This window comes from Lissotriton helveticus, chromosome 4_1 (assembly GCF_964261635.1).
Source record: "Lissotriton helveticus chromosome 4_1, aLisHel1.1, whole genome shotgun sequence".
Lineage (NCBI taxonomy): Eukaryota > Metazoa > Chordata > Amphibia > Caudata > Salamandridae > Lissotriton > Lissotriton helveticus.
The window spans coordinates 1,824,052,742-1,824,079,349 of record NC_136063.1 but is presented as its reverse complement, the minus strand read 5'-3'; the positions used below and the strand labels follow the sequence as shown (position 1 = coordinate 1,824,079,349).

The 26,608-nt window shown below is 46.0% G+C and overlaps 1 protein-coding gene across 3 annotated transcripts in view; it reads left to right on the top strand.

Moving 5' to 3' along the window:
• SYTL4 (synaptotagmin like 4) overlaps window positions 1–26,608 on the top strand; it is a 964,177-nt gene that overhangs the window by 419,395 nt on the left and 518,174 nt on the right. For all 3 annotated transcript variants that reach the window (XM_078688458.1, XM_078688460.1, XM_078688459.1), the window contains 3 exons: window positions 1,241–1,370; window positions 19,819–19,909; window positions 20,038–20,141. In XM_078688458.1, coding sequence (XP_078544584.1) covers window positions 1,241–1,370; window positions 19,819–19,909; window positions 20,038–20,141 — 325 coding nt within the window. The remainder of the gene's footprint in view (window positions 1–1,240; window positions 1,371–19,818; window positions 19,910–20,037; window positions 20,142–26,608) is intronic.

Here is a 26,608-nt window from a genome sequence, read left to right as displayed (position 1 = left end):
GTGCATAAGTCTATAAAATTATTGTGGATCAGCCACAAATGTCCCCTATGACGCCGATATGGGTCTGCCATCTGCAGCTTTTAGTTCACTCTCCAAGTGGCACACTCTTCATGCCGATTACTTCAAACTAGATGCTTCCAAAGGGGGAACATTGGTCCCCCCGCTGCTGCACTACGACAATGAGGAGACTTTCCTCCAACGTAAACCATATTTCTTCCAGTGATCAATATTAATCCGTTGTAAACCAGTAGAGTAATCCAAGTAATCTGTTTATTAATTCACTCCGGAGACAGCCTGATGGTACTAGAATGTTTATTCCGCATTTTCAAATATCATATGTCGCCAAATGAGCTTAAACATTGATACGTGCTTATGACATTCCTTCGAGCCAGCACAGTAAGAACTTGTTCCTTGGCCGATACACAAGAATAGCAGAGGAGTCAAAGCTTCCTGCCTTTCTGGTTAATATGCAGATAGACATGATTGTGGTCTATGTGGTTTATTGGTGTGTGATATTGAAGAGCGGGTTCGGGGCTAGTTCCCCTTTATCTTGCCACGGGGTGTCCTTCATAATCTCAATACGCATGGAAGTTGCTGGTTCATCAGAGGTTTGAACAGGAATGGTGAATCTTGGGGTTTGATGTCAGAGGTGAGTCATCATATGGATGTGCTGATATTGCATTGTGCTGTCTTATTTGACTGTAGAGTAGGATGGCAGAATATTAGTTCCAGGATATGTACACTTGTAATATACCATGGCCGGTCTGTGAATGTTCCAGTCTCATGTTAGAGGAAAGGTTTAACACTGATTGTATGCTATTGATAACTTCTAACAAAGAATGATTGCGAAATACCAGAGAGGTGGAAATATACACAGATCTTTGCTGCTGCATCTTAGGCTATTTGATTAGACTTTTTTTTAAACCTCATACTGGTTTGCCAGTTCCAAAATATGCATGTGCTTTCAAAATATGGGATTGAAATGTTTATTTAATGTTCTTCATTAGTCCGACAGATTCCTGTCTCTGCTTAGTAATTTTCTACCAATAAATTGAAATTTGTGAACTGACTATTTTGAGTCTTTTTCTGGCATAATGCTTTTCCCTTAATACACTTCTACTGGCCACTTCAGTACTCTGGGCCATTGACACAAAGGTAATATATTTTAATGTCATGAAGGATGTGAGACTTTGTAATCACAAAGGAATGTCTTGCATTTCTCTTATTTTTATATATTCAGGAAAAATTCCATGGAAAAACTCCCAGCCACTCCGGAAGGAAGGAGAACCCTTGGTCCGTCTGGAGCTAATGTTGCCACACTGACTGTCCCAGTCCGGTCCAGAGACTACCACCTGTCGGACTCTGATGGTGTAAGTTCTACGCATGTTTACATAGAAACAAATTGTTTTACTAAAGATGTGGACTTGTTGGTTATGTGGGTGATGAAAAATAAACTGGATGTTGAAAATGTTAGCTTCCTACAGATTCAAAACGCATACTTGCAAAGTTCAGAGGCTTTTGCAGCCAACATACTTACATTCAACTAGCCAAGTATCTCGTGATCAATGAAGTTTCCAAAAGTTAGGTTGCCTTTTGAGTAACCCTTTGCAAATGAAGAAAATTATTTTTCCCAAAAGTTATCTGCATTCATTCTCTGTAAGCTGCCTGTCTAGATCATCACTTTACAGCATTTTAGCTAGTTGTTTCTTCTTGGGTTGATCCATTGAGAGTGCTTTCTACAAACTGGACACAAAGTATCCGCTCTTTTTAATGTCCTAAATCATCTGAAGGGCCTAAGTGTGGGGCGCCACTGGTAGTTTAGTCCAGATCTCTAGTGGTCCGTGCAAGTTTTACGTTGTGCAGATGTTTGCCCTCCCCTGAGATAATTTCCTGTGCCTCCTGGAAGGAGACGAACCGTTCCCCGTAGTACAGATTACCTAAGAATGGACATCCCCTCCCCCACAACTAAGTGATTGTCATGATGTCCTTGAAGGGTAGGGTTATAACACCCACAACTCAAGATCCCTGGAGAAGGGGAGGATGCCTGAGGATTATGGCGATAGACACAGGCCTTGTGTCATATCAAATAGGGTTATTCCCCTCTGGTCCGGGATCCTTTCATCAATAATTCCAGGAAAGTAGCATCAGTGTGTGTCCCACGTAACAATTGCTTCTCCCAGTTGTCCATGTCCACTGCCCATTTTGCCACATATTGTACGTGGACTGCATAGTAGTAGAGTTCTATGCAAGGGAGCCTCAATCCACCCTCCTTTTGATCCAATTTAAGGGTGTCCAGCACCACGTGGCTTCTCCTCCCAGCCCACCCCAACGAGACCAGAAGGCTCTTCAATGTCTTAAACATACTCCTTTGCAAAAGGTACAGAGTTCTGCACGAAGTACATCCATCTGGTAAGAAACACCATATTTGCAGCGGCCACCCTTCCCATCGTGGACAAGGGCAACTTGGTCCAGAAGCGGATGGATGATTGCAAACCCTCAATCAACTTCACCAAATTGAACATATACTGCTTCTCAGACGTCACCGCAACCGTTTTTCCCAGATACCTAAATGTACCCACTTGCCTATGAAGTCCAGTATCAGAGAGGAAATCTGTAGAATGCTTGTGAGGGCTCCCAGAGAAAATAATATGGTTGTGTATTTGTTGATTTTAGACTTTCCACAGACTAAAATTCGTCCAAATGATACAACTGTGGAACAGACACCCTTGGCTGCAACAGATAGAGCAAGTCGTCATCCACCTACAAGAAATCATATTACCGGTGTCTCCCACCCAGATTCCCTAGTCCTGAAGTGTTCTCTAGAGTTTTATGGCTAGCAACTCCACTGCTAGAGCAAAAAGCAGTGATGAGTGGGCAGCCCTGCCTGGTGCCCCGCTCCACACCCTATCCTCAGATATGAGCCCTCCACAATGAACCCTAGCCCTAAGGTCGCTGTATAACAATTTGACCCAAAGCGCATGCTTCTCAGCACCTCAAGCAAATAAGACCAGTCGAGGGTGTCAAAGCTTTGGCAATATTGACCAACACCAATGCTATCTCAGCATCCCAATCCTGCACGGAGTGCATCAAATAGGACCATCTGTACATGTCCATGGCTGTACTACGGACAGGAATACAGCTGCATTGATGTGCTATGGATCCCACCACCAATCGCAAATGTGCTGCCAGCACTTTACACAGAACCTTGCTGGAAGAATTCATCATGGTCAGTGGTCTATAGAAAGAGCAATCCGTGGAATCACCTCCCAGTTTTTCCATCATGCATATAAGACATTATCACATTGTGAGAGGCAGAACATCCAGGCCTTAAATCACTCCCAAAGGTTTTTCTTAGAGGAATGGTGTAAAGGATTGGTAGAACTCTATCGAAAAATTGTCACTGCCTGGCGTTTACAGACAGCACTCCCAATGCATTTATCATCTCCTCCAGTGTGATATCCACTTTTAGTTCCTCATGGAAAATCCCAGGAACCCGCAGAAGCTCTATCCCTCCTAATAACGGCCCTGTGGCAGAGCCTGACCCACACTCCGATATACGTCTCTCATGTGTTCACTAACTGTGCAGTTGATCGCGGCCTGTGCCTTGGCCTAGGCACCATCAGGACGGCATAAAAGCAGGACCGACGCACCTCAGTCTTGCTTTGTGAAATCCAAGCTAACCAGTTACTTGGCTTGTCTCCATCTCTGTATAGCCATTGGTGGTAGTCCTTCATGGTTAATTGTCAACACTGTCCATCAGTTCTCCTAATGCCCTGTGAGCGCCCACTGTTGACAGCGCTGCTTCCTGCTGTTCGGGTTCCCATTTCGAATGGTCCACCAACTTTTCCTCCTGTAGCACCAGTTCTTTCTGAAGTTGTCATGTGACTCCATACAACTTTCCAGTCACACACCCCATTATTCTGCTTTCAGTCCCTCCCACTCATTGCATCAGTTGGACGTGGAACCCCAATTATTCTCCAATTAAGTGGTCAACTGCTCGCTCCGGTTCTCTCAGCATTCAGGGCCCAATAACACTCCCGTAGCTAATTTCCAAGTCATGAGCCCTCCACTACTAGTCCCCCTCACCCCCATTTCACCAGTAGTGAGGAGTGATCTGATAAGAATCGCACAACGTAACTTACCCACTATAGAAAATTCCTGAGAGAGAGAGAAAAAGAAAAACCACACTCAAGGACATTTAACAGGTGTAAGCAAGTCTGTGAAAAGTGTGTGCTCAGCATACATACATATGTGTGCAAGTTGCACAGTTGCATTGCTAAGCGTGGGTGCCCTTTGTGGGCTTTCATAGTGTCAGAGGAGTGGATTCAAGAAAACCTGATGGAAACGCAGTGAGCAGCTTCTCGGGACAGTCGCATACTTGTGTTAGCACACCTGGGTTACACCTGAAAAATTAAGATATAACTGCATAAAGGAGTGCGGGAAAGTTCAGCAATTACACCAGTTTCACCGGAGGTGGAGAGCATGGGTTAGGTAGAACGTAAAAGTGGTTGAATAATACCATTGTTAAACTTAATAAATAGTTATTTATGGATTATAGATCACTAGAATGTCGTTAATATTAAAATATAAGCCAGATTCATAAAAGTTTTAGTTGGAACTCTGACAAAGACATTGATTTATTGCTTAAATTGGTTTCTAGCTTTCACAAAAATCTCAGATGTAAACATGGAACTAATACAAATGGTAGATTTCCATCGGTAGGGCTCCTCTACTGACTTACTCCTGCTTATTAGGTCTGCTATTTGCTGATATATCTATATGGTGACAGGTAGTAAGTAGCCTGTTTGTGTGTATATTGCTGTGCTTTTTGGAAAGGTGCCTGTTCTCCTCTACTGGACACAACGTGTTGTATATCAGAATATAGAGTTTGAAGGAGTGTTATTGTTGGAAAACGAGGCAGCATCTGTGAGGCCTGCACAAATAACTTCACCGGGAACCAAACACCCTAGGGCAGCGCCTGACTCTCAGAGGGTAGCGTTGCAGAGCAGTCTGAGGCTTACTCAAGGGAGGTGGTGTGGGCTAGTAATCGCCATTTGCAGGTGCACAAAAATAACACTCAATATTTGATTTTCCAGTCTGTACTTTGCTTTATAAAAGTAAGAGTACATTTAATAAACACACACACCACTCAATACTGTACACCAATTTACAAATATGCATAAGCTGTTGAAATTACTTTGTGACATGCATAACATCTCCACCCCTCCCGCAGGGGGGGGTTTGGTCTAATACCACCACTCCCATGTATGCACATCATCTTGCCGCCAATGCAATTAGTTGAACCTATCCTGGAGCGAGGGCCCTGCGCACTGGCACCATCCCAGTGGCGTCTCCCTCCCATTACCTCAACAAGCATTAAACAGGGATACACCTGCCTTGGTGACACATGACCCTGACCAAGCATCTCCTACTGACCCTAAAGTATACACCTCTACATCTTAAGGGCTAACAGTCTGGGGTCTTCACCTAAGTGCAGCAGCAAGACTACATGTTTACGCACACTTTAGAATGACAGTACTCAGCACATTTGGATATCATAAAAAATGCATTGCAATTACAGCCCCTAAAGGCATCACAGATGATCACAGGATTAAGTTGTAAATACCGTCAGACACCCTAGCAGGAGTGTCTAGCCACTTAAATCCACTTTGCTCGTGACATCACCTTACACCTGTACGTCACATTGAACATCAGTCCCTCTAAAAGAAATAACCATTAATAAATGCATTTCAGAGCAATTACGCCATTTCACCTCCAGGGGATGCCCTTCTCGAGACATCTCCAACTCAGCCGTTCAATCTTTGATGCACTTCTCAATGAACCCCCAGCTGTAGAACAAAAGTTCCAGCCTAGGAGGTGATGCAATCTTCGCTGAGAGTTTAGGGGTTATTCTTTTTAAATCCTCAAGAACCTTAGAGTGGGACTTAGCATTGTGCTGGGGGCGAGACTGCGCTGCTCCAGCAGCTCCCCCCAGCACCTTTTCACACTCAAGGGTGACCCCTCTCCTCTGGGGGCCACCAAAACGCCAAAAACAATCAATTCCTCATGCCTTGCAAGGAATCATGGGGCGCTTCAAGCTCCTGCAGCTTTCTGGGGCCTCGGTGGAGGGCCCGGTCCCACCCGGACCCTTGGGTAAGGGTATGCGACGCGGGAAGCCCACACCCGGCCACTCCGCGCTTTGGTCGGGGGCCCGGTCCCACCCAGGCCCCTGGTTCCTCCTTCCTTGTTCGTGGCCCCAGTCCCACCCGGGACCCCCGCAGGCTCCTCACGTTGGAGGGCAGTCCCCGGGACCTGACCCACCCCGGGCGCCTTCCGGGACCAGCGCCGGAGCCTCACGCGCTTCGCCGTCAGGGGGCCACAGGTCCAAGGTCGCTCACCTTCTGGGGGCCATATCTCAGCCCCTGGAGGTCCGATCTGCCCCATTTTCGCATCTTCTTGCTCCTGGCGGCGTCCCCAGCCACTGTGATCACTCTCCTTCACTCTCCGGGTCTCCAAGAGGGTGCACTCTGCAGGGAGCGGTCTGCACTGGCTCCCTGCGCCAGTCTTTTACCTGGCTCTCCTCCTGCACCTCTCTTCTCCCTGCGCAGAGGCCCCTGCTTCTGCGCACCGGTCCAGGGTGCTTCTTCTGGTGCTGTTAGGGGCCTGGGTGACAGTCAGGGGGTCTCTCCTTCCAACTGCCCATTGCCAGGCTCCAGCACCTTCCACCTCAGCAGACCACACCCCAGAGAGAGCTTCTCTTCCTGTGCAAGTACTTTTTAAAAGTTGAGTAGGGGGCTGGCAGAAAGTCTCTGTGGGTCCTATCAAACAGCGACACATCACTTCTCTGCCCCCTCCTTCTTGTCCAGCCTCTGGGTTTGTTCAAAATGGAGTCGTCCAGTGTCTCTGGCCACATGGCCTCTGAAACCCAACTCCTTCCCCCCCTTCACTGCCTTCACTGCCTTCTCTCCTGGGTGCAAACTGGTGCCTGGCACCCAGTGACAGCTGCTAATGGATGAGCCTGTAGCCCCACCCATCTTCTTCTTTGTGGAGAGGAGGCCCTAGCTTGTGGAAGAAAGGTTATCAATCCATCCAGCTGAGGTCAACCCTCAGCCTGGTTCTGGTCATGGCTAGCTCAGAGAAATATGACAGTTCTGTATGACCCAAAAGCAGTACATATGACTTTGAACTCTGCAGAATACTTATTTTCACCTACTCTACAATGGACTTTAGTGCATGTCTGGAATCTGTAGGCCTTGTGGAAGTCATTTTAGCCATGGGCCCCACATCCCCATAGGGGAATAATAAAGTGAAAACACAGTAAAACACACCGACTTTCCCTGGCATGTTCCTTCCCAGGGTATAAAGCCTATTCCATGTCACCACCCAATTCTGCATAAGTCCTGCCACACCATTCACTCTGTAGCTGCTCCTGGACTGCGCACGCTAGGAATCTCCCCTGCGCAGCTCCTACACGTGTGCACACGCATGTACACCCGTGTCTGCATGTAACCAGCACAGTGTCCCATACTCCAGCTGCTGCGCAGCGGCCTAGTCAAGCCAGGCGGACACCAGTTAAATCTTTATGCAGTCTCCTTCATTAAGAGTTCACTGTGGATGAGTCCCAAATTATGAGGCTCCCCCACCGTAAAAGCTCAACAATTAGGTGCTCAAAAAGCGAAAAATCCGGGCGGCCCCTAGTGTCAGAACCAGCTTCTAACACACGCCGCGCCCAGCTGATTCCTACAGGAAAGAAGTAGCCACTCTTACATGGGTGCACTTCCCGTAGTCAGCGATGACTAGTTATAAGGGGTTCTGACCAGACCCCCTTACTCACCAGTTATCTGCTCAGACCACCTGCTTCTCCCATCCATGACATCTCCACCCATGACCGGGATCCCAGACTACCCTAAGAACCCTCCAGGCTCTAGGTTAGATACCTCCAGGTCACTCATGGTCTACATAGACTCAGCCTAACTAGGCCCACCTTTGCCCTTGGGCAAGGCACACTATGCCTATCACTTCTCTGGATAAGGGTACAGTGCCTCCGCACTGATGCGGTCTCCTGGGATAGGTCTACATCCTATCCCCGGGTCACTAGCTGGTCTCCCTTCCAGAGTTTGTTCCAACCAGTACCCTCTCTCCGTTTTGGTCCTTGCACCCTAAAGATGCAACTTCTCTGGACCCTCACCCTCAGCATGCCGCTGAGGTCATTTTGCTGCCACCACCCTTTCGGGATGACTGTCTTCTCTAAAGAAAGCACAGCCACTCATTCTTTTCCCACATAGAAAAGCTCCTCTGACCTCTAGCCTGACTCCACAAATAGGACCTCAGACCGGCCTCACTACCACACTGGCAGTGCTAGGGAGGAACACTGAGGGTGCCTCGTCAGACCCCCTACAGCTCATTCCCCCCCGTCAGTAGCTCCACACGGAAACTACCCCGGGAACCTAGACCTCCTCCTTGTTCTCCGCTGCGAGAACAGGGCCTATGCACCCATCCCTCCGAGAGGCGCGCTCTCCTCCCGGAGTACCCTTAGAGAGCTGGTGGGCCCCGAGTTAGCTAGACACAGGCCCACTTCTCATGGCTCTCCCCTGTCTCCCGGCAGCACCTTGGGAGACTGTCCAGGGACCTACATGGTCCCTGGATGGCCTGCACCACCCCTTCTGAAGAGCAGGGTCCCTTCACTTAAGATAGGCCCCACCTGCCTTCAGGGTGGTACTACCACCCTCAGCCAGGGACCCTAAAGATCCCGGCTAGGCCTGCACCACCCCTTCGCGAAACACAGGGTCCCTTCACTGAAGATAGGCCCCACCTGTGTTCAGGGTGGTACGACCTTGCAGAAGTCTACCTCCTGGCTCGAGCTAGGGGAACATCCCAATGCCCTTGGTCCTTGGGTCCAAGTCCCACAGGAACTACCTGACTGGTTACCGGCTAGGCATCGCCCAAGCCACCACTTCAGGTTCCCTCCACCAGCTCCTGGTCCTGGAGTTCAAGTCCCACAGAAACTATCGGACTGGTCACCGTCCACCACTAACCCTTCAACTGAAAACTAGGGAGCACATCCCCCCCACTCAGATCTTCACTGGGTCAGTTACCTAGCCCACCTAGGGGCTACCACTACACACCATCACTCAAGAACTACCCTCCTTTGGGGCCACCCACTACCAGGGGCCACCACTGGGTTGCTCACCTCCCCACCAGTTAACCTGGGGGACCTGCCGGACACTCAACTCTACCACACCCTCCTCCCACCGTGGGAAAAGTTTGTTAGGGTGCCTAACCATGGGAACCCCTGGGGTGTTACTACCTGGAGTGAAGAAACCTCCTGCCCCACCCTTCAAGTGGTTTTGACTTGCGCCAATAGCAAGAAACTTTCAGCGGGGGAAGGATATCTGGGGCCCCTTCTGTGGAAACCCTCTCTGCCCTTAAAAGTGTGGTAACCTCCCGGGACCCCCTTTTTCTCCTGTCCCCATAAAGATCAATCCACCCTCACACCTCCCTCTGTGATGTAGGTATCAGTTGCTGTTCCTATCTCTTGAGGAGACACCCTCCTCATGCAGGTGTAGTGCGTGTAGTGCTAGGGTTCAAAGGTGTACAATATGGTTTAGAACGTTTGTTTGTAATCATTTGCTGGAAAGCACCATCCCGCTAGCACATGATAATCAACATAGCGCGGTCATATCAATACAGTTTACATTTAAACCATAATATTTTCACTTGACACATATGGGCACGTGGCTTTCCTTTCCCAAACCTTTAGTTCACATAACCAAAACTTTGAACCCTTCTCAGAGCCTTGCGCTCTTCCATTCGCTCATTACTGCATAGGTAATGTGTGGCTAAACTGGACTTATCAAATGCTATAAATGCACACCAGAATGGGATACTATGTATCCCACCGCTGCCACCAATGTTGGAAAACGAGGCAGCATCTGTGAGGCCTGCACAAATAACATGACACATTTGTCCTTCACTGGGAACCAAACACCCTAGGGCAGCGCCTGACTCTCAGAGGGTAGCGTTGCAGAGCAGTCTGAGGCTTACTCAAGGGAGGTGGTGTGGGCTAGTAATCGCCATTTGCAGGTGCGCAAAAATAACACTCAATTGATTTTCCAGTCTGTACTTTGCTTTATAAAAGTAAGAGTACATTTATTAAACACACACACCACTCAATACTGTACACCAATTTACAAATATGCATAAGCTGTTGAAATTACTTTGTGACATGCATAACATCTCCACCCCTCCCGCAGGGGGGGGGAGGGGTTTGGTCTAATACCACCACTCCCATGTATGCACATCATCTTGCCCCCAATGCAATTAGATTAGTTGAACCTATCCTGGAGCGAGGGCCCTGCCCACTGGCACCATCCCAGTGGCGTCCCCCTCCCATTACCTCAACAAGCATTAAACAGGGATACACCTGCCTTGGTGACACATGACCCTGACCAAGCATCTCCTACTGACCCTAAAGTATACACCTCTACATCTTAAGGGCTAACAGTCTGGGGTCTTCACCTAAGCGCAGCAGCAAGACTACATGTTTACGCACACTTTAAAATGACAGTACTCAGCACATTTGGATATCATTAAAAATGCATTGCAATTACAGCCCCTAAAGGCATCACAGATGATCACAGGATTAGGTTGTAAATACCGTCAGACACCCTAGCAGGAGTGTCTAGCCACTTAAATCCACTTTGCTCGTGACATCACCTTACACCAGTACGTCACATTGAACATCAGTCCCTCTAAAAGAAATAACCATTAATAAATGCATTTCAGTGCAATTACGCCATTTCACCTCCAGGGGATGCCCTTCTCGAAACATCTCCAACTCAGCCCTTCAATCTTTGATGCACTTCTCAATGAACCCCCAGCTGTAGAACAAAAGTTCCAGCCTAGGAGGTGATGCAATCTTCGCTGAGAGTTGAGGGATTATTCTTTTTAAATCCTCAAGAAACTTAGGGTGGGACTTAGCATTGTGCTGGGGGTGAGACTGTGCTGCTCCAGCAGCTCCCCCCAGCACCTTTTCACACTCAAGGGTGACCCCTCTCCTCTGGGGGCCACCAAAACGCCAAAAACAATCCATTCCTCATGCCTTGCAAGGCATCATGGGGCGCTTCAAGCTCCTGCAGCTTTCTGGGGCCTCGGTGGGGGGCCCGGTCCCACCCGGACCCCTGGGTAAGGGTATGCGACGCGGGAAGCCCACACCCGGCCACTCCGTGCTTTGGTCGGGGGCCCGGTCCCACCCAGGCCCCTGGCTCCTCCTTCCTTGTTCGGGGCCCCGGTCCCACCCGGGACCCCCGCAGGCTCCTCACATTGGAGGGCAGTCCCCGGGACCTGACCCACCCTGGGGGCCTTCCGGGACCAGTGGCGGAGCCTCACGCGCTTCGCCGTCAGGGGTCACAGGTCCAAGGTCGCTCAACTTCTGGGGGCCATATCTCAGCCCCTGGAGGTCCGATCTGCCCCATTTTCGCATCTTCTTGCTCCTGGCGGCGCCCCCAGCCACTGGGAACACTCTTCACTCTCCGGGTCTCCAAGAGGGTGCACTCTGCAGGGAGCGGTCTGCACTGGCTCCCTGCGCCAGCCTTTTACCTGGCTCTCCTCCTGCGCCTCTCTTCTCCCTGCGCAGAGGCCCCTGCACCGGTCCAGGGTGCTTCTTCTGGTGCTGTTAGGGGCCTGGGTGACAGACAGGGGGTCTCTCCTTCCAACTGCCCATTGCCAGGCTCCAGCACCTTCCACCTCAGCAGACCACACCCCAGAGAGAGCTTCTCTTCCTGTGCAAGTACTTTTTAAAAGTTGAGTAGGGGGCTGGCAGAAAGTCTCTGTGGGTCCTATCAAACAGCGACACATCACTTCCCTGCCCCTGCCCCTCCTTCTTGTCCAGCCTCTGGGTTTGTTCAAAATGGAGTCGTCCAGTGTCTCTGGCCACATGGCCTCTGAAACCCAAGTCCTTCCTCCCCTTCACTGCCTTCTCTCCTGGGTGCAAACTGGTGCCGGCACCCAGTGACAGCTGCTAATGGATGAGCCTGTAGCCCCACCCATCTTCTTTGTGGAGAGGAGGCCCTAGCTTGTGGAAGAAAGGTTATCAATCCATCCAGCTGAGGTCAACCTTCAGCCTGGGTCTGGTCATGGCTAGCTCAGAGAAATATGACAGTTCTGTATGACCCAAAAGCAGTACATATGACTTTGAACTCTGCAGAATACTTATTTTCACCTACTCTACAATGGACTTTAGTGCATGTCTGGAATCTGTAGGCCTTGTGGAAGTCATTTTAGCCATGGGCCCCACATCCCCATAGGGGAATAATAAAGTGAAAACACAGTAAAACACACCGACTTTCCCTGGCATGTTCCTTCCCAGGGTATAAAGCCTATTCCATGTCACCACCCAATTCTGCATAAGTCCTGCCACACCATTCACTCTGTAGCTGCTCCTGGACTGCGCACGCTAGGAATCTCCCCTGCGCAGCTCCTACACGTGTGCACACGCATGTACACCCGTGTCTGCATGTAACCAGCACAGTGTCCCATACTCCAGCTGCTGCGCAGCGGCCTAGTCAAGCCAGGCGGACACCAGTAAAATCTTCATGCAGTCTCCTTCATTAAGGGTTCACTGTGGATGAGTCCCAAATTATGAGGCTCTCCCACCGTAAAAGCTCAACAATTAGGTGCTCAAAAAGCGAAAAATCCGGGCGGCCCCTAGTGTCAGAACCAGCTTCTAACAGTTATCAAAGTATTTCTCCAAAAATATGGAATGCCAAGATAACAGGATCAAGATATGTAGGTAAATATAGGTTAGCTATTAAATCCACATTTATGTGCCTTGAATTCATATCTATCATTTATATGATAAATGGGATTTAGTAACCCCTGTATAAATGGCAGTCTCCTAATTTCTTTATAATCGGCGACTTGTGACGTACCCAGTCACCCATTTCAAAGAAAAGATGTCAAAACCTGACGTTTCAATGCCTGCTGCCAGAGCCAGCAGCTGAGGTGAAAGGCGGGTCAGGTGACCGAGCATAATTAGATCAGCTGTTTAAAGCAAGGAACATGGATCATTGCTTTTCTTACTTCTGCTCTAATTTAATAGCTTTCTATGACAAACTGAGGGAATATTACTATTTTTTGCACTCCTTAGATAAAGAAAAGCTAGAGTCCGTCAGGCATTTTCTACATATTGGAGGCTACCGTTTTTTTTAAGTGACTTGTATGAAACTGTTTCTAATATCTGTTTGCAACAAATATCTTACAGGTTTTTGATGTCTTTAATTTTGCACTAGAGGTTTTATTTTTATTCGTCATGTTTGCAAACATGCTCGCTCTTTTTTATGAAAGAGCTATGCACCAAGATATAAGTGGTTCCTGGGAAAGGTGATGGTGGTCATGTATTATACGGGCTAAAGTATCCCCTGCTGTACATGATGAGGATATTGTAAGTCACCTTGGCATTCCATAACTTAATGAAAGTACTGTTAGAAATGGTGATCTCTCGTTGGCAGAGGCAGGGACTTTTGTCCTAATAGGGACCCTTGCTTCTAGGGGGGTACACTTCTAAAATAACCCCTGCTCACCCCCTTGGCACGAGCAGACAGGCTTATCTCAGAGGCAGTATGTAAAGCATTTGTAAACAAATACAGTGAAAACACTATAAATGGACACCACACCAATTTAGAAAAATAAGTAATCTTTAGCCAAAACAAGACCAAAGGACAAAAATCTGCAACACAGTAATAGAAATATGACTTTCAGATGTTAGTAAAATTTCAGTTCAAAGCTTATTGCAGATGCAACATGTTTCATACAAAGTACCTTGGATGTGTCATGCAAACATGCAAACAAACAAAACGGGCCGCAGGGAAGGTGATGCTTCAGTTCCTTACACTCAGGGAAGGTGATGCATCCGTTCCTTGCTCCAGGTGAGATGCGTCGGTTCCTTACTGCTGCGCAGGGGAGGTGATGCGTTGGTTCCCTACCGGAGAGAAGATGATGCGTCGGCCTCTCACTGCGTCCCCCAGCTGTGCGCCAGACTTAGCGCCTCGTGCGATTTGATGATCCTGGTCGATGCATGGATTCTTGCAGCCACACAGCAGGGCTTGCGTCTGGATTGGTGCAGTGATCTCGGACTTCGAAGATAGTTGCTCTTGATGCGGCGTGCTGCGATTTCTCGAGCCGTGGTGGCGCTGCAATCGTTTCTTCAGCTATGCGTCAGAAACAGGTACAGATGCGTCCCGCTTCTCGGTGTTGCATTGATTTTCCAACTTCCAGCAGAAAACAGTCTCTAGAGGTCTAACACAAAAGCAGACACCTCTTTGCAGGTCAAAACTCCCGGCAAGAAAGTTCAGGGGAGCTGGTGGTTAAGTATTTGTGTCCCTGAGACTTCAGAACAGAAGGCAAGCTCAGTTTCAAGCCCTTCAAGATATTCCTCAAGCAGGGGGCACCGCAAACAGCAAAGTCCTTTCTCCTTTTCTTGGCAGCAAGTAGCCACTGCAGGCCAACCCCAGACAGTAAAGAGCACAGGGGCAGTGTTCCTCCCCAGCTTCTCCGGTACTTCTCCTTGGCAAATGTTCCTCCTGATTTCCAGAAGTTATCTACAGTTCTGGGCCCCAATATTTATACTACAAAATCCTTTGTTCTCTGGTGACAGAGAAGCCCTGTACTTGGTCAAAAAACAGTTGTTTCCTCTCTGGTACAGCTTCCTGGCAGGAGGTGGAGGCAGCATTGTGAAAGGCAGACCATTCAGGTGAAAGGACATCTCCTCCCCCTGCTGTAAATGCAGTCCAGCCCTGACTAATCAGGCTCTCTGGAGCCACCGCTCCTCCCCAGCCTATGACACTCCAAAGCCAGACATGCAATACACAAAAATAGCAGAAGCACACTGGATGGCCAAGTAAGAAAATACCTACTTTCAAAGAGTGACATTTTCAAATACAGAATGTAAAAATCAGCCTCACTAAAAGATGCATTTTAACATTCTGAGTTCAGGCATACTAAACTTTATTTTCCTACCTTATTCCCCAGGGGTAGTTCTGTTAATAAGAGGTTATAAGCAAAATCCCCATTCTATCCTATGGGAACAGCTAGTCTTGCAATAGTGAAACACAAAATTGGCAGTAATTCACTATCAGGACATGCCACACACACCAGGGCATGCCCTACCTTTCACATACACTTCACTCTGCCCACAGGGGTACCTTTGGACTACCTTAGGGGTGACTTACGTAAGAAAAAGGAAGAGTATGGCCTGGCAAGTGGGTACACTTGCCAAGTCGACATGGCAGTACTAGACTGCACACAGGCTCTGCAATGGCAGGCCAAAGTTACTTTTACAGGCTGCTTATGTGGGTGGCACAATCAGTGCTGCAGCTCACTAGCCGCATTTGATTTACAGGCCCTGGGCACACAGTGCACTGTGCTAGGGGCTGAGTAGTACATCAAATCAGCCAATCATGGAAACACAAATCCATGACAACAATTAACAAAGGGAGCACTTGCACCTCGGCACTGAACAGCAGTGGCAAAGTGCCCAAAGCATCTACACCAGCCAAACGGAGTCCAACTAACAGCAAAAACACAGGAGCCAAAGGCAAAGAATGCTGGTGAGACCCACGCCTATGGTGCCGGTCTGATAGTTACTCTGCCTTCGGCCTCGTTCCTCTATATGGTTATGGAGCTTCTTGGTAACTTGCAATTTTCTTATAAATAGGGCTCTCGGTTTCATAGTATTTTCATTTTTTTTTTTTTACATTTCCCTCTGTATTTATCCATATTAATTTTTGGGTCATTTTATCTGTATTTCTGCACATTTATTTTTGTCACAAACACAAGAAGACGTTGCAGCTGGTATTTTTTCACATTTATTTCAATGGACAATAGGTACTTGGTTGTTATAGGTTTAGATAGATTCATGTAGATTGGTAAATGGGTTACTGCTTTTAATAAAGAGATCCTTTTGTTAATTGCAGTTAAAGTGTGATCCTTCTAATATAGCACAGTGAGGTATGAAGGGCATGTGGCTCCTACACCTTGTAACCCTCGCTGTCTTCTTCAATGCATCCTACACATTGATTTACACACATATGATTTATGGTCAATGTATAATGTGTACGTGTGATGTAAAGTGCTCTGACACCCTGCATTAGGATGAAAGAAATAAGACATGGTAGTGGTATTTAAATTGTTATTTGTGTAAATTTGAGCTCAGTTGCATGGCTATGCACGTGTACACTTTAGCGGATCGTAGATCTTTCCAACTTCGTTACAGCTGGTGGTGGTGGTTCTCACCACTCTATGAACAGTGTGATGAATCCACAATATCACCGTTACTGACTGAGGCATCAGCTGTGTTCTTTTGGGGGATAAGTAGGTGTGGGTCATCACTGTTTTCAAGTGATATCTGAGGTGTCCTGCTAGCCTGTGTGGTCTTTGTGATCCGTGCTTAACCTCCACTATCCTGACTTGGTAAATACTGCGATGTGTAGCTGCCACATGTCTAGAAATGGATTAAAGATATTCCTGACCTTTGATGTGTTGTGCATTGATATCATGTGGTCAGTCCGCATCATTCAGTAAAGCACACTACCACTGAAGGTGCAGCCAATGCACTTCAAAACTGCAAAAAGATTACAAATGAGGTAGAATAGCGACAAAGTGAAGGTCTTTGTGAACTAATACCTTCCAGCAGGCCTGGGAAAATAAATGTTCGAAGCCTTTAGGGTTGGATGGATGGAAACTCGGTATAACACTTAAAAAAACGTGTGCTTTTGTATCAGTGTTTGGGCTTCAGTTGCACACCCTCAAGAGATCTGTGTTATATTGTCTGGCCTCCTGCTGGATATCAGTCAAGGTTACAAATAGGCATCAATCCAACCGTTGGCCATGTGAGCCTGCCCTGCAAGATCTCGCGTATCCACTTCAGAGCATGCAAGAGAGATTGCATGCTTTAATCAAGAAGCTTTTCTCATCTTTTGAGGATAGTGCACTTCATTCATTGAAGCCTACTGGTAAGACTCAAGGGCATCTTTACATTCAAGCTTCTATTTTTCAAACAAAGTGTGTCAACGCAAATTATTTGATGAGCTTGTGATTCAATGCCTACAGAATTAGTGCACCCTCATTGCTCTAAGTAGGAACTTTCCTTTTTTGATTGCTACTGCTATATTCAGATTGTGGTCAAATATGATGCTTGAAATGTCTACCTGGGTTTGGTTTAAGGGTGCCGTACACCATTAGAGAGTGATAGCTTAAGTTCACCTCCTGAACCTGATCCCAGGCTGCCTTTAGTGCCCACAGTCCTCTTTTCTGTTTGTGGGGAACAATTGTGTTTAGCAAGCTCCCTGTGCCATTGTGATTTCAGCAGCACTCTTATGGTGTTTAATGGTTCTCTGAACTCTCCATGTCAGTGTAGTGGCATAATGCTAAATTATGGTCCACCTGCAGGATGTGGTGTGGGGCCCCTGAGACTCCCACCCCCTACAGATTTATTAGGCCCTTGGGCTGTATGAGAGGCCTACTGAAGGGTGAGGGGGGGGTCTGCATTACGCCCCTCTGTCATTGGTGTTCTCATATTCTCGGCATGCACAGTAGTGGTCCTACTAAGTCTTCTGACTTAAAAGCTTTTGCCATCTTTGTGTAGACGAGTTAATCTCTTCATTCAACTCTTGCTCAACAGTGGGTCTCTGTCCCAGTTGGCCCATGTTGCTTACGAGTAGTTTCTTTGTGGTTAATTGTAACCTCAGTTGTATTCCCTCCTAGTTCACCCCAGTTGGTTGGAATGTCAGCTGGTCCTCATTCTTGTGCATATTGTCTTTGGATTTTTGATTTAAATTTTTGTTTAAGGGGTCGTGTAGCAGTAAATCCAGGAACATTGTATGGTTGAGCTGCTCTCCTCTCCTCGCTCTGTCACTTATAAGAATATTGTTTATTCGTTTTTATTTATCTAAATAGCATTTGGAAAGTTACTTAGGACTGCTGGATTTTCCCTAAATGTTTTTTAACCTTTACCATGCTCATGACGAGCCGAGCTCGTCATGAGGCACGGTGCTCCAGTGCTCATGACGAGCTCAGCTCGTCATGAACCGTGGAACGCTCAGGTGCGGGGAGAATTCCCCTGCTGTGCTGAGCGTTCCACGGGAGCCGGTGCACCTGTGATGTCATGAGCACAGGAGCGCCGTGCCTCATGACGAGCTGAGCTCGTCATGAGCATGCGGGCGCTGTGCGTGCCACTCTCCCTTCCCCCCCCCCCCCCCCCCCCCCCCCCCGCGCAGCGAAGGGGTTAAAACAATGGACAGATTGCTAAGTGTCTAATCATTCTATTGGTACCAAAAACCTTTTTTTTTTTTTTCATTCATTTGTCATGGCCATTGTTTAAGTAGTTTTGTCCACATATTTTATCTAAGTGTATGGTGCAATTCACCTTAATTATAGGCTAGTCACATTAAAATCAAATCATGAGAGCAAAGCAATAGATTGCATATGTAGAGTCAAATAAAGGCTATGAAAGCAGTAGTTGGATATTGAAGTATGTCTGCTTCTGAACTGTTAGGAAGATTACCAATGTCGTCAGCCCTCATTGTCCTTAAATTTCACAGACTGATTATGGCAGTATGTTCGGAACTATCTGCCTCAGTCCAATGGATTTCATCTCAGTGTGGCGTGCTCAAATGTTTGGGCCCCGTTGGTTCTATTTGGGTTTTTAAAATAATATATCCAGGTTTTATGAGGTATGTAGCTCAATCAATCAATCAGGAGGTTGTATAGCGCAGCTACTCACCCGTGATGGTCTCAAGGCACTGAGGGAGGAAGGGGGGAGCGGAGTCTGCTGATCAGTCTGGGTGTGGAGGTTCAGTTGAAGAGCGAGGTCTTGAGGTCCTTCCTGAATTGGATAAACAATGTGGATTGCCTGAGGTGGAGGGGCAGGGTTTTCAAGGTCTTGACAGTGAGGTAGAAGTATCTTCCTCCGGTTCTGGTCTTGTGGATCCGTGGGACGGAGACCAGGGCGAGTTTGATGGAGCGGAGGTGTCTGGCGGGTTTGTGGAATGTGAGGCGGTGGTTTAGATATTCTGGTCCTGCGTTGTGGAGAGCTTTGTATGCATGTGTGAGGAGGTTGAAGGTGATTATCTTTTTGATTGGGAGCCAGTGGAGTTGTCGGAGGTGTTGTGTTATGTAGCTGCTGCGGTTGATGTTAACGACCAGTCTGACTTCAGCTTTTTGAACGTTATGTAGCTTCCAAAATTGTTTCTGGGCGACGCAGGCGTAGAGTACATTTTCTTAGTCAAGTCAGCTGGTGATGAGTGTATGGGTGACCCTCTTTCTGGATTCTGTGGGGATCTATCTGAATGTCTTTCGAAGCAGGCGAAGCGTGTGGAAGTAGGATGAGGATACTGCATTGATTTGGTGGTTCATTGTGAGAGATGAGTCTAGTATGATGCAGAGGTTGCGTGTGTGGTCCGTAGGGATGGGAGGGGTTCCTAGTTCGGCAGGTGACCAGGACTTGTCCCACGCTGAGGAGGCGGATCCCAGGATGGGAACTTCGGTCTTGTCCAAGTTGAGCTTGAGGCAGCTGTCTTTCATCAAGGTAGAAACGACCTCCATTCCACTGTGAAAGTTGATTCTGGCAAATGTGGGTTTGTTGATGAGCTGATAATCTTAAAATTTTAACATTTCTATACTTCGTGTTCAGCTATGGTAGTCTGAATGAAGAAGTATGTTGAGTCCATAGTTCCATTTGATTATTTTAACATATAATTTTATCTAATTGTCACTATCAAAACCTGTCTCAACTTGTTGTAATCTGAATTTTATTTCACCCAGGAAACCCGCTATGGACACCGCAGTGGAGGGTCAGCCGACGAAAATGAAATGATATTTAAAAGAAATCCCCAAAAAGTCATGAAGCCTTCTGGTAAGAAGAATCAGCTTTCACTATGACCGTTGACCTCATTTATGCCTTTCAGACCCAGGTTCCATTTAAGAGATTGTTCATGTGCTTGAGAAGAATGTTTTTTTAACCCCAATGTGTCTGCTTTTCAGATTACAGCAAGTCTGTGATGGATCTGAGGCCTGAAGATCTCGGGAGCGAAGGCAGCTCCATGGGTGATCGAAGCAAGTCTGTCCCAGGACTTAATGATGATATGGTTTGTGTTTAATCCTCTGCATGTTCACTCACTGATATCCCTTAGTTGAAAAAGGAGTACATTTCAACATTGCTACTTTCAACATTTGCAGTGTTTTTATTACCATTCCAGATAAGCAACTCTACTTATTGCTGTGACTTTAATTTTTGGGGAAATGATATGCTGCTTCATTTGCTTTTTCTAATTCCATGGGGTTACATTTATATGGAGATAAAGAGGTTTTTTAAGGGCCTATATCCAATAGAAGTGAATTGAAGTCCATATATTTTATTTTAAAAAACAGAAGGTGTTTAAATTAAGAAATCTGGCCCACAATCTTTGGGGTTTTTGTTTCTTTCTGTGATTTACAGTGTCCGGGGGATTTGTGACTTGCACTTTTCGAATGAAATTCTTGATACATTTCCTCTTACGTCTCAGTGTTGCTGCTATGCACACCTCTCTTAATGCTGTGAAATGTCTTCATAGCATTGACATTTTCTTGATGATCTTCAGTTTGGGGGTAAATGTCACAAAAAAATATGCTGCCTCGTAAATTATGTTTGGTTAAAACGATCCCCAGGCTAGACACAAATCTTTGCACTCTGTGCTGTTGTATCTTCGGGAATCCTCTACTAAAAGCATTCCGATAGTCCAACTTAGAATTGATTCAAGCTCCAACTACTGCAGCAAATGTTGGTGATACCATCAAAGTAAAGTTTAAGGGTGAGAGGAGTATTCCCGATGATACCAAGATTCTTTAAACTATCTGTAATCTTTTGTGAATAATCAGTAGGGTACGAGCCGAAGGAATGAAAGCATCTGCTTTGGACCGTATAATAATAATTCAGTTTTATCTGCGTTAAGTTTTAAGCCCCTTGATCACAATCCTGCATTCCTTTTTTCAACTTCAGATGGCGCCCACAAATATATCTCCTTAATCATTTTTCCGCAAACAGGATATGGGTGTCATAACGCAGTTCATCGGGCCAATGGGTAAGTGGAAGGTAACGGGCCCCAAACGTGGGGGTTGAGGCCACTCTTGATGACCCGGGTACCAACCTACTAGAGATCCCGAGCACTTGGGCCAAGTACCCCTTCAGCAGTTGCTCTGCTAGGACTGGTCAAGAAGTCTAAGGCTTCTCGTGGGGCGGACAGACACGGGGAGATGGGGGTAAACACAGATTCACAACTCAAAATTCTTTCAGCAGCAGCAATACATGATTTCCCAGTCAAATACTTGCTTTTATGAAAAAATAAATATTTACATACGAACACAGAGTAAAAGACAACATCCATAATCTATATAATCAATACACACAGTTCCATTAGGTCAGGGCTCTAGAGTTTTAGGAGAGTTCCTGAGTCCCACTCCCTCGCTTTCGTGGTAATAGTTATTCTTCTTCAATATAGGTGATATTCAAGTTAAGCTCCTCTGGCAGTCAGATTTTCACTGCAACTGTTAATAAAAGTCAAAAGTGTTCCAGTGATGAAGTGCTATATGGCAGGAAAGTTCTCTCTCAGCTGTCTGCCCATAAACCAACCTTACAGTCATCAGCAGGATACAAGTGACCAGAGCCTTCTAGCGCAACCCTTCTGCAGGCACTGAAGCTGCAGTGGCTGCCTCCAGTAAGTTCCTCACATGCAGCCTAGCAGCAGTCCAGTGTCCTCGTGTTTCTCACAGGTGGTCCTCCGGAGGCAGCAGCTGGAGTGTCATCAATGCTTCTCCACTGCTTGCTAAGACTCTTGGGATCCGCCTCACACATGGCGGTGGGTGGGAGTTGCAATGCTCCCGATGCTAGTCCTTAGAGCTTGGGTCCGCTCGGATCACATACAAGCCACACCTCCCTGGACTACCCCAGGTGTCTAGTTTTCCGAAATGTCTGGGTTTTGTATGTTTCCCCAGATGCCCGCTGCGCCTGGGACCAGAAACACAGGTGATTCCCTCGCAAAACCAGTGTAATAAATAAACAGTACGTTTTGGGCCCTTCCCTGTCGCAGGCACTTGTCCCCGCCACACAAGTGAGGTAGCATTTTTATAGGGAGTCCTGGGGGAACTCTGGATGGTAGGAAGTTTGTGCAGGCCTGGTCATTTCACAATTGCATGTTTTTGTCAAGGAATCAAACTTATAAGGGCTCCTGATTAATTAAACCTTGTGGAATCCACACAAAACATACCACATATTATTGCCTTAGTGACCAGTTTCCAAAAAGATGTAAGAACAGAAGGTGTTCATTACAGAGGAGGGTATGCACTGATATTAAAAAGCAACAAAAAAAAACATTTTGCCCACTAGTCCACTAGTCATTCACAGGCATACATGGTGGATTTGGCGCAAGGGTAAGTAAATGTTTCATTAAAAAAACTTAAAGCACCAATGATTTTACTAAATAAAATCTGCAAAAGTCATAGTTAATATTTCAACATTGCTAGAGATCGCGGGTCACCCGACCAATAATTTCGCTACTTCCGGCTTCGGGCCCATATATTTCAAATCACCAGATACATTGATCGGATGACGTCACAATCTACTACCAATAATTGTGGGATTCCTTTCGATTATTTCTAGTGTACCCGACTTACCATCCACTGTTACGGGTACCTATGACCACAATGGATCAGGGAACTGGCTGTAAAAGGAAAGGCAGCAAATAATATACACTTCAATAAATGACTTTACTTTCATAAAATGACCACGGACAACTAGAAGTTTTATAAAGTTTATATAAAGTTCAAATCAGTGTGAAAATCCAACTTACATTGAGCAGAAAGTCAGTAAGCAAAATAACAAAACATTTGGATTCAAGAGAAAATGTGACTGGGAACCTGCTAAGCTAGTAAACTAATCATGTAAGAGTCAAAAATGGGTGATGAAAAATAACTAGGGCAAGAATCATTTATGCTATGGAATGGGAAAACTTAGAAATCTAAACAGTTCGATTAACGTGAAAAATAGGACACGCTATAACTTCAGAAAAATCTCTTCATTCAGTTTAGTGAGAAAATTTATAGAACACATCAAACCAGTTATAAACTGTAAACAGGAAAATTATTTGTAAAAGGAAGGGTAACATAGGAACACGCTATGAAAATAAATGCATACGTTTCATGAGATGCAATGAGTTGCGGAAAAGCATGGAAAAACTTATCGTATGCAAAGATATGTCTTTATTAAAGCAAAGACAGAAAAATAGAAAGGTGCAGTTTCAAGAGATTTAGAGCAATATTTACCTAGACTGGTGTGAAAAACAACCCTGGCCACGGGTCAGTTAAGGACAGGAAACCCTCAAGGAAGGATACCCCTCAATGGACAGCAGGTGCAGAATGGACACCCAGGACAGGACAGGAAACCCTCAGATTAGGATCAGGAAAGGACCACCAGGACACGACCAGCACCCGCAGTTTGGAAGCAACGCCTGCGCTCCACCCTCTCTGCAGCTATCAGTCAAGACCCCGATTGGGTCAGCGAACTCCCAGCAAAGTTCTCCGCCAGCACTTTTAAGGTTTAGTAAAACCTTAGTCTATGGTCAATTTCGGACAGAGAGCTCCGCAGCACCTCTGTATCAAGTCACCTATTGAGTGCGTTGGGTCAGTGACAGGTCAGCTATTCAGACAAGTCGGACAATTTCCCTAGGTGAACCCAGGGTAGATATACTGTTTTGGGACAGGGTACCACCCCCCAAATGTTGCAAAGTGTCAGAATCCCCAATTTCGATTGGTCCTAAGGTAGGATTTGGTTAACACACCAATCAGAACAGACTATTACAAGCCCTACTTAGCATCCTAGGGTGCCGCCTAGCAAGATTGGGGTTCCCACGAGAAGTCGCAGAGAATACAATGGAAAGAACACAATTTGAAACAAATAGAATACAATCATGATGCCTTGGCTGGGCGAAGGTGCAAGTTCCCATGCTGGCTCTGGCATCAACCTTCTTTGGCTTGGTTTCAATGTCACCGCACCACGGCTGATTCTGCGCAGAAATACCCTCCAAGATGGACTCCCCAGCCCCGTTACCCCTCAGTGTCGAGGATACATGAAAAGTAAGCGAAAACAAATTAATACATAGAAATAAATGAATGTATTACATGTTATAAGTTCGTACTTTAGTTCATCATTATAAAAATATACTATGCATTAGTGAATAAGTGCAACAAATAACATCACAGGAGCAGCAGCACAAAGCTTCAGCACGTTATTGCTATTACGCATGCGCACCTTTTCCCTCTCGAATTCTGACTGCGTCATGTCAGCTGACTATGCCTCACGCATGCGCAGAAACGAAAAGCCAAGCAGCGGCCATTTTAGGGACGAGGATTAATCGTATTAGTAGAACACATAGGCAAGCTTCGCTACCTTTCACGCATCTCCAAAATAAAGATATTAATAATAACGTACGTTTGTTACGAGGTTATGACAAATCGAGGTTCATGAATCGAGCAAGTCGCGATGCGAAATCTTGCTCTATCAATCCCCTCTTTGATGATATTTACTATCATCTCACATAAATGGAACCAGATGCCAACTTTCTTTCATACTTTGTACAACTCTATCTCTTCAAACATGCGATTCAGTTTTTCCTTCTCATTTTTGGTAGGGTGAGAATTTTTTCACCCTTTTGTAAATCTGATTAATCATTTCCTCCAATTCAAGCTCATCCGCATTCCGTTTCACTCCTCTTGCATTCACCTGATACTTCTTAGTATGCCTTCGGCATTTGCAACAGACGAATATGAAAAATAGGATAAGACCTATAATTCCAATTGGCATCAGTACTTTGAACAATAAGCTTCTACCTAAGTTAGCAAACCAGTGACCTACATTTGAGAGACCATCAACTAGTCTCTTCCAGGCACTGTCAACCTCGAGTGGTTTGAGTTCCTTTTCCAAATTAGTAATGTTTTTCACATATCTTTTGAGCTGCACGCTTTTGTCCGGAATGTAAGTGCAACAATGTTGCGCCTTCAACATCCGGCAAACTCCGCCCTCTTTTGCTAATAAGGTGTCAAGAGCAAGTCTGTCCTGTAAAACCATTGATCTGATCGCAACCATTTCGGTATTGACCAGCAGAAATCCATGAGCTGTGTCAGTAGACAGCACATCCACTACTGTGGACAATTTGCAAATTCTGTGAGTGTTCAGAACCACTCCCACTCCAGGTATCAGTGCACTAAAAATACTAACCATTATTTCACCTACGCTTTCTCTTTTACTACACACTAAGCCATTAGTGTTTTCATTGCTTCCAGCAATTTCATTCACATGGTATATTTTCGGGAAGACAATGCCAAAGTAGCAGTTTCCATACCAGTGATCTGGCAATTTGAAATAAGCTTTGTCTCCACATATATAATAAATTCCAGGAAACACAGGCTCTGACCCATTTTTGAATCCCCAACCTCCAATTACCTTGTAATTGTGCTCACATTGACTGGAACCAATGAAAATGTTATTATAATAATCAGTCTTCTCGCGGTGAAGACAGAGTTTCCCTTTCTTTTCGAAATCCAGCAACAGAGCAGGTCCCGCCCCGCCAGTTGAGGTGCTTTGCATGTTCTCAGCCCATTTAGGCGTTTTCTGCCCTTTGTCATTTGCCTTTCTTTGGAAACTCTCCCTTCTCTTCTCTGCCATGTTTAAAAATATTTTTTCTTGTTCATGCAATGAACAGGTCAAGTTGTCTCTATGTGCTTCAGCTATGTCTATATTGCCTATAGTCAGAAAGTAGTCTCCCATATAACGTATTACGTCACTTTTGGTATGTACAGGATTCAGATTTCCACGAATGGGAAGTTCAGAAAAGATCACGTCATTGTTAGAGTAATAGTACTGTAACGGTCCTCTTTTGTAAAATAAGCTTGCTAAAATACTGCAGGAAATTCCATATGTCAGAGGCAAGTGATGGTATGTCACGCCTTCAGCTACAGAAGTAGGTAGCTTCATGCAGACATAGCAATCCTCTATCTCCATAGTCTCTACATAGTGTACTAACAAGTTTGCGAAAACATTTAAGTGTGTCTGATTCCTAATTCCGTGGTAATGTAGTCCTTCCTCATCTGATGCATCTAAGTCTCGTTTTGTTTGTCTGAGTGCTTTCTCACGTCTTTCTACACTTCGTGTTGTCAGTTCTTCAGTGTCAGTAATCTGTGTAGGGGAAATATTAGTATTTTTACTAACCATAAAGGGAATGAAAACTGTTAGTCCTATCCAAACTAATATAACTATAACTATACTACATACACATACTTTGCAGCATGTTTTGCAACAACTGCAACTAGGTCTTCCATTCGTTCTTGACTCAGACATTTTGGCTCAGAAGAAATTTCTCAACCCCTCTTTGTAAGTTTACACAGATAGCTTACTCTGTGCAACCTCAGGTGAGCTCGTCTTCCTCTTCTTCAGAGTACTCAGCAACCTGTTCTCCGTCACTTTCGTCAGTGATATCAAGTTCCTCAAAATTTTCCAAGATTAAGTAGGTCCACTCCGGATCCTGAT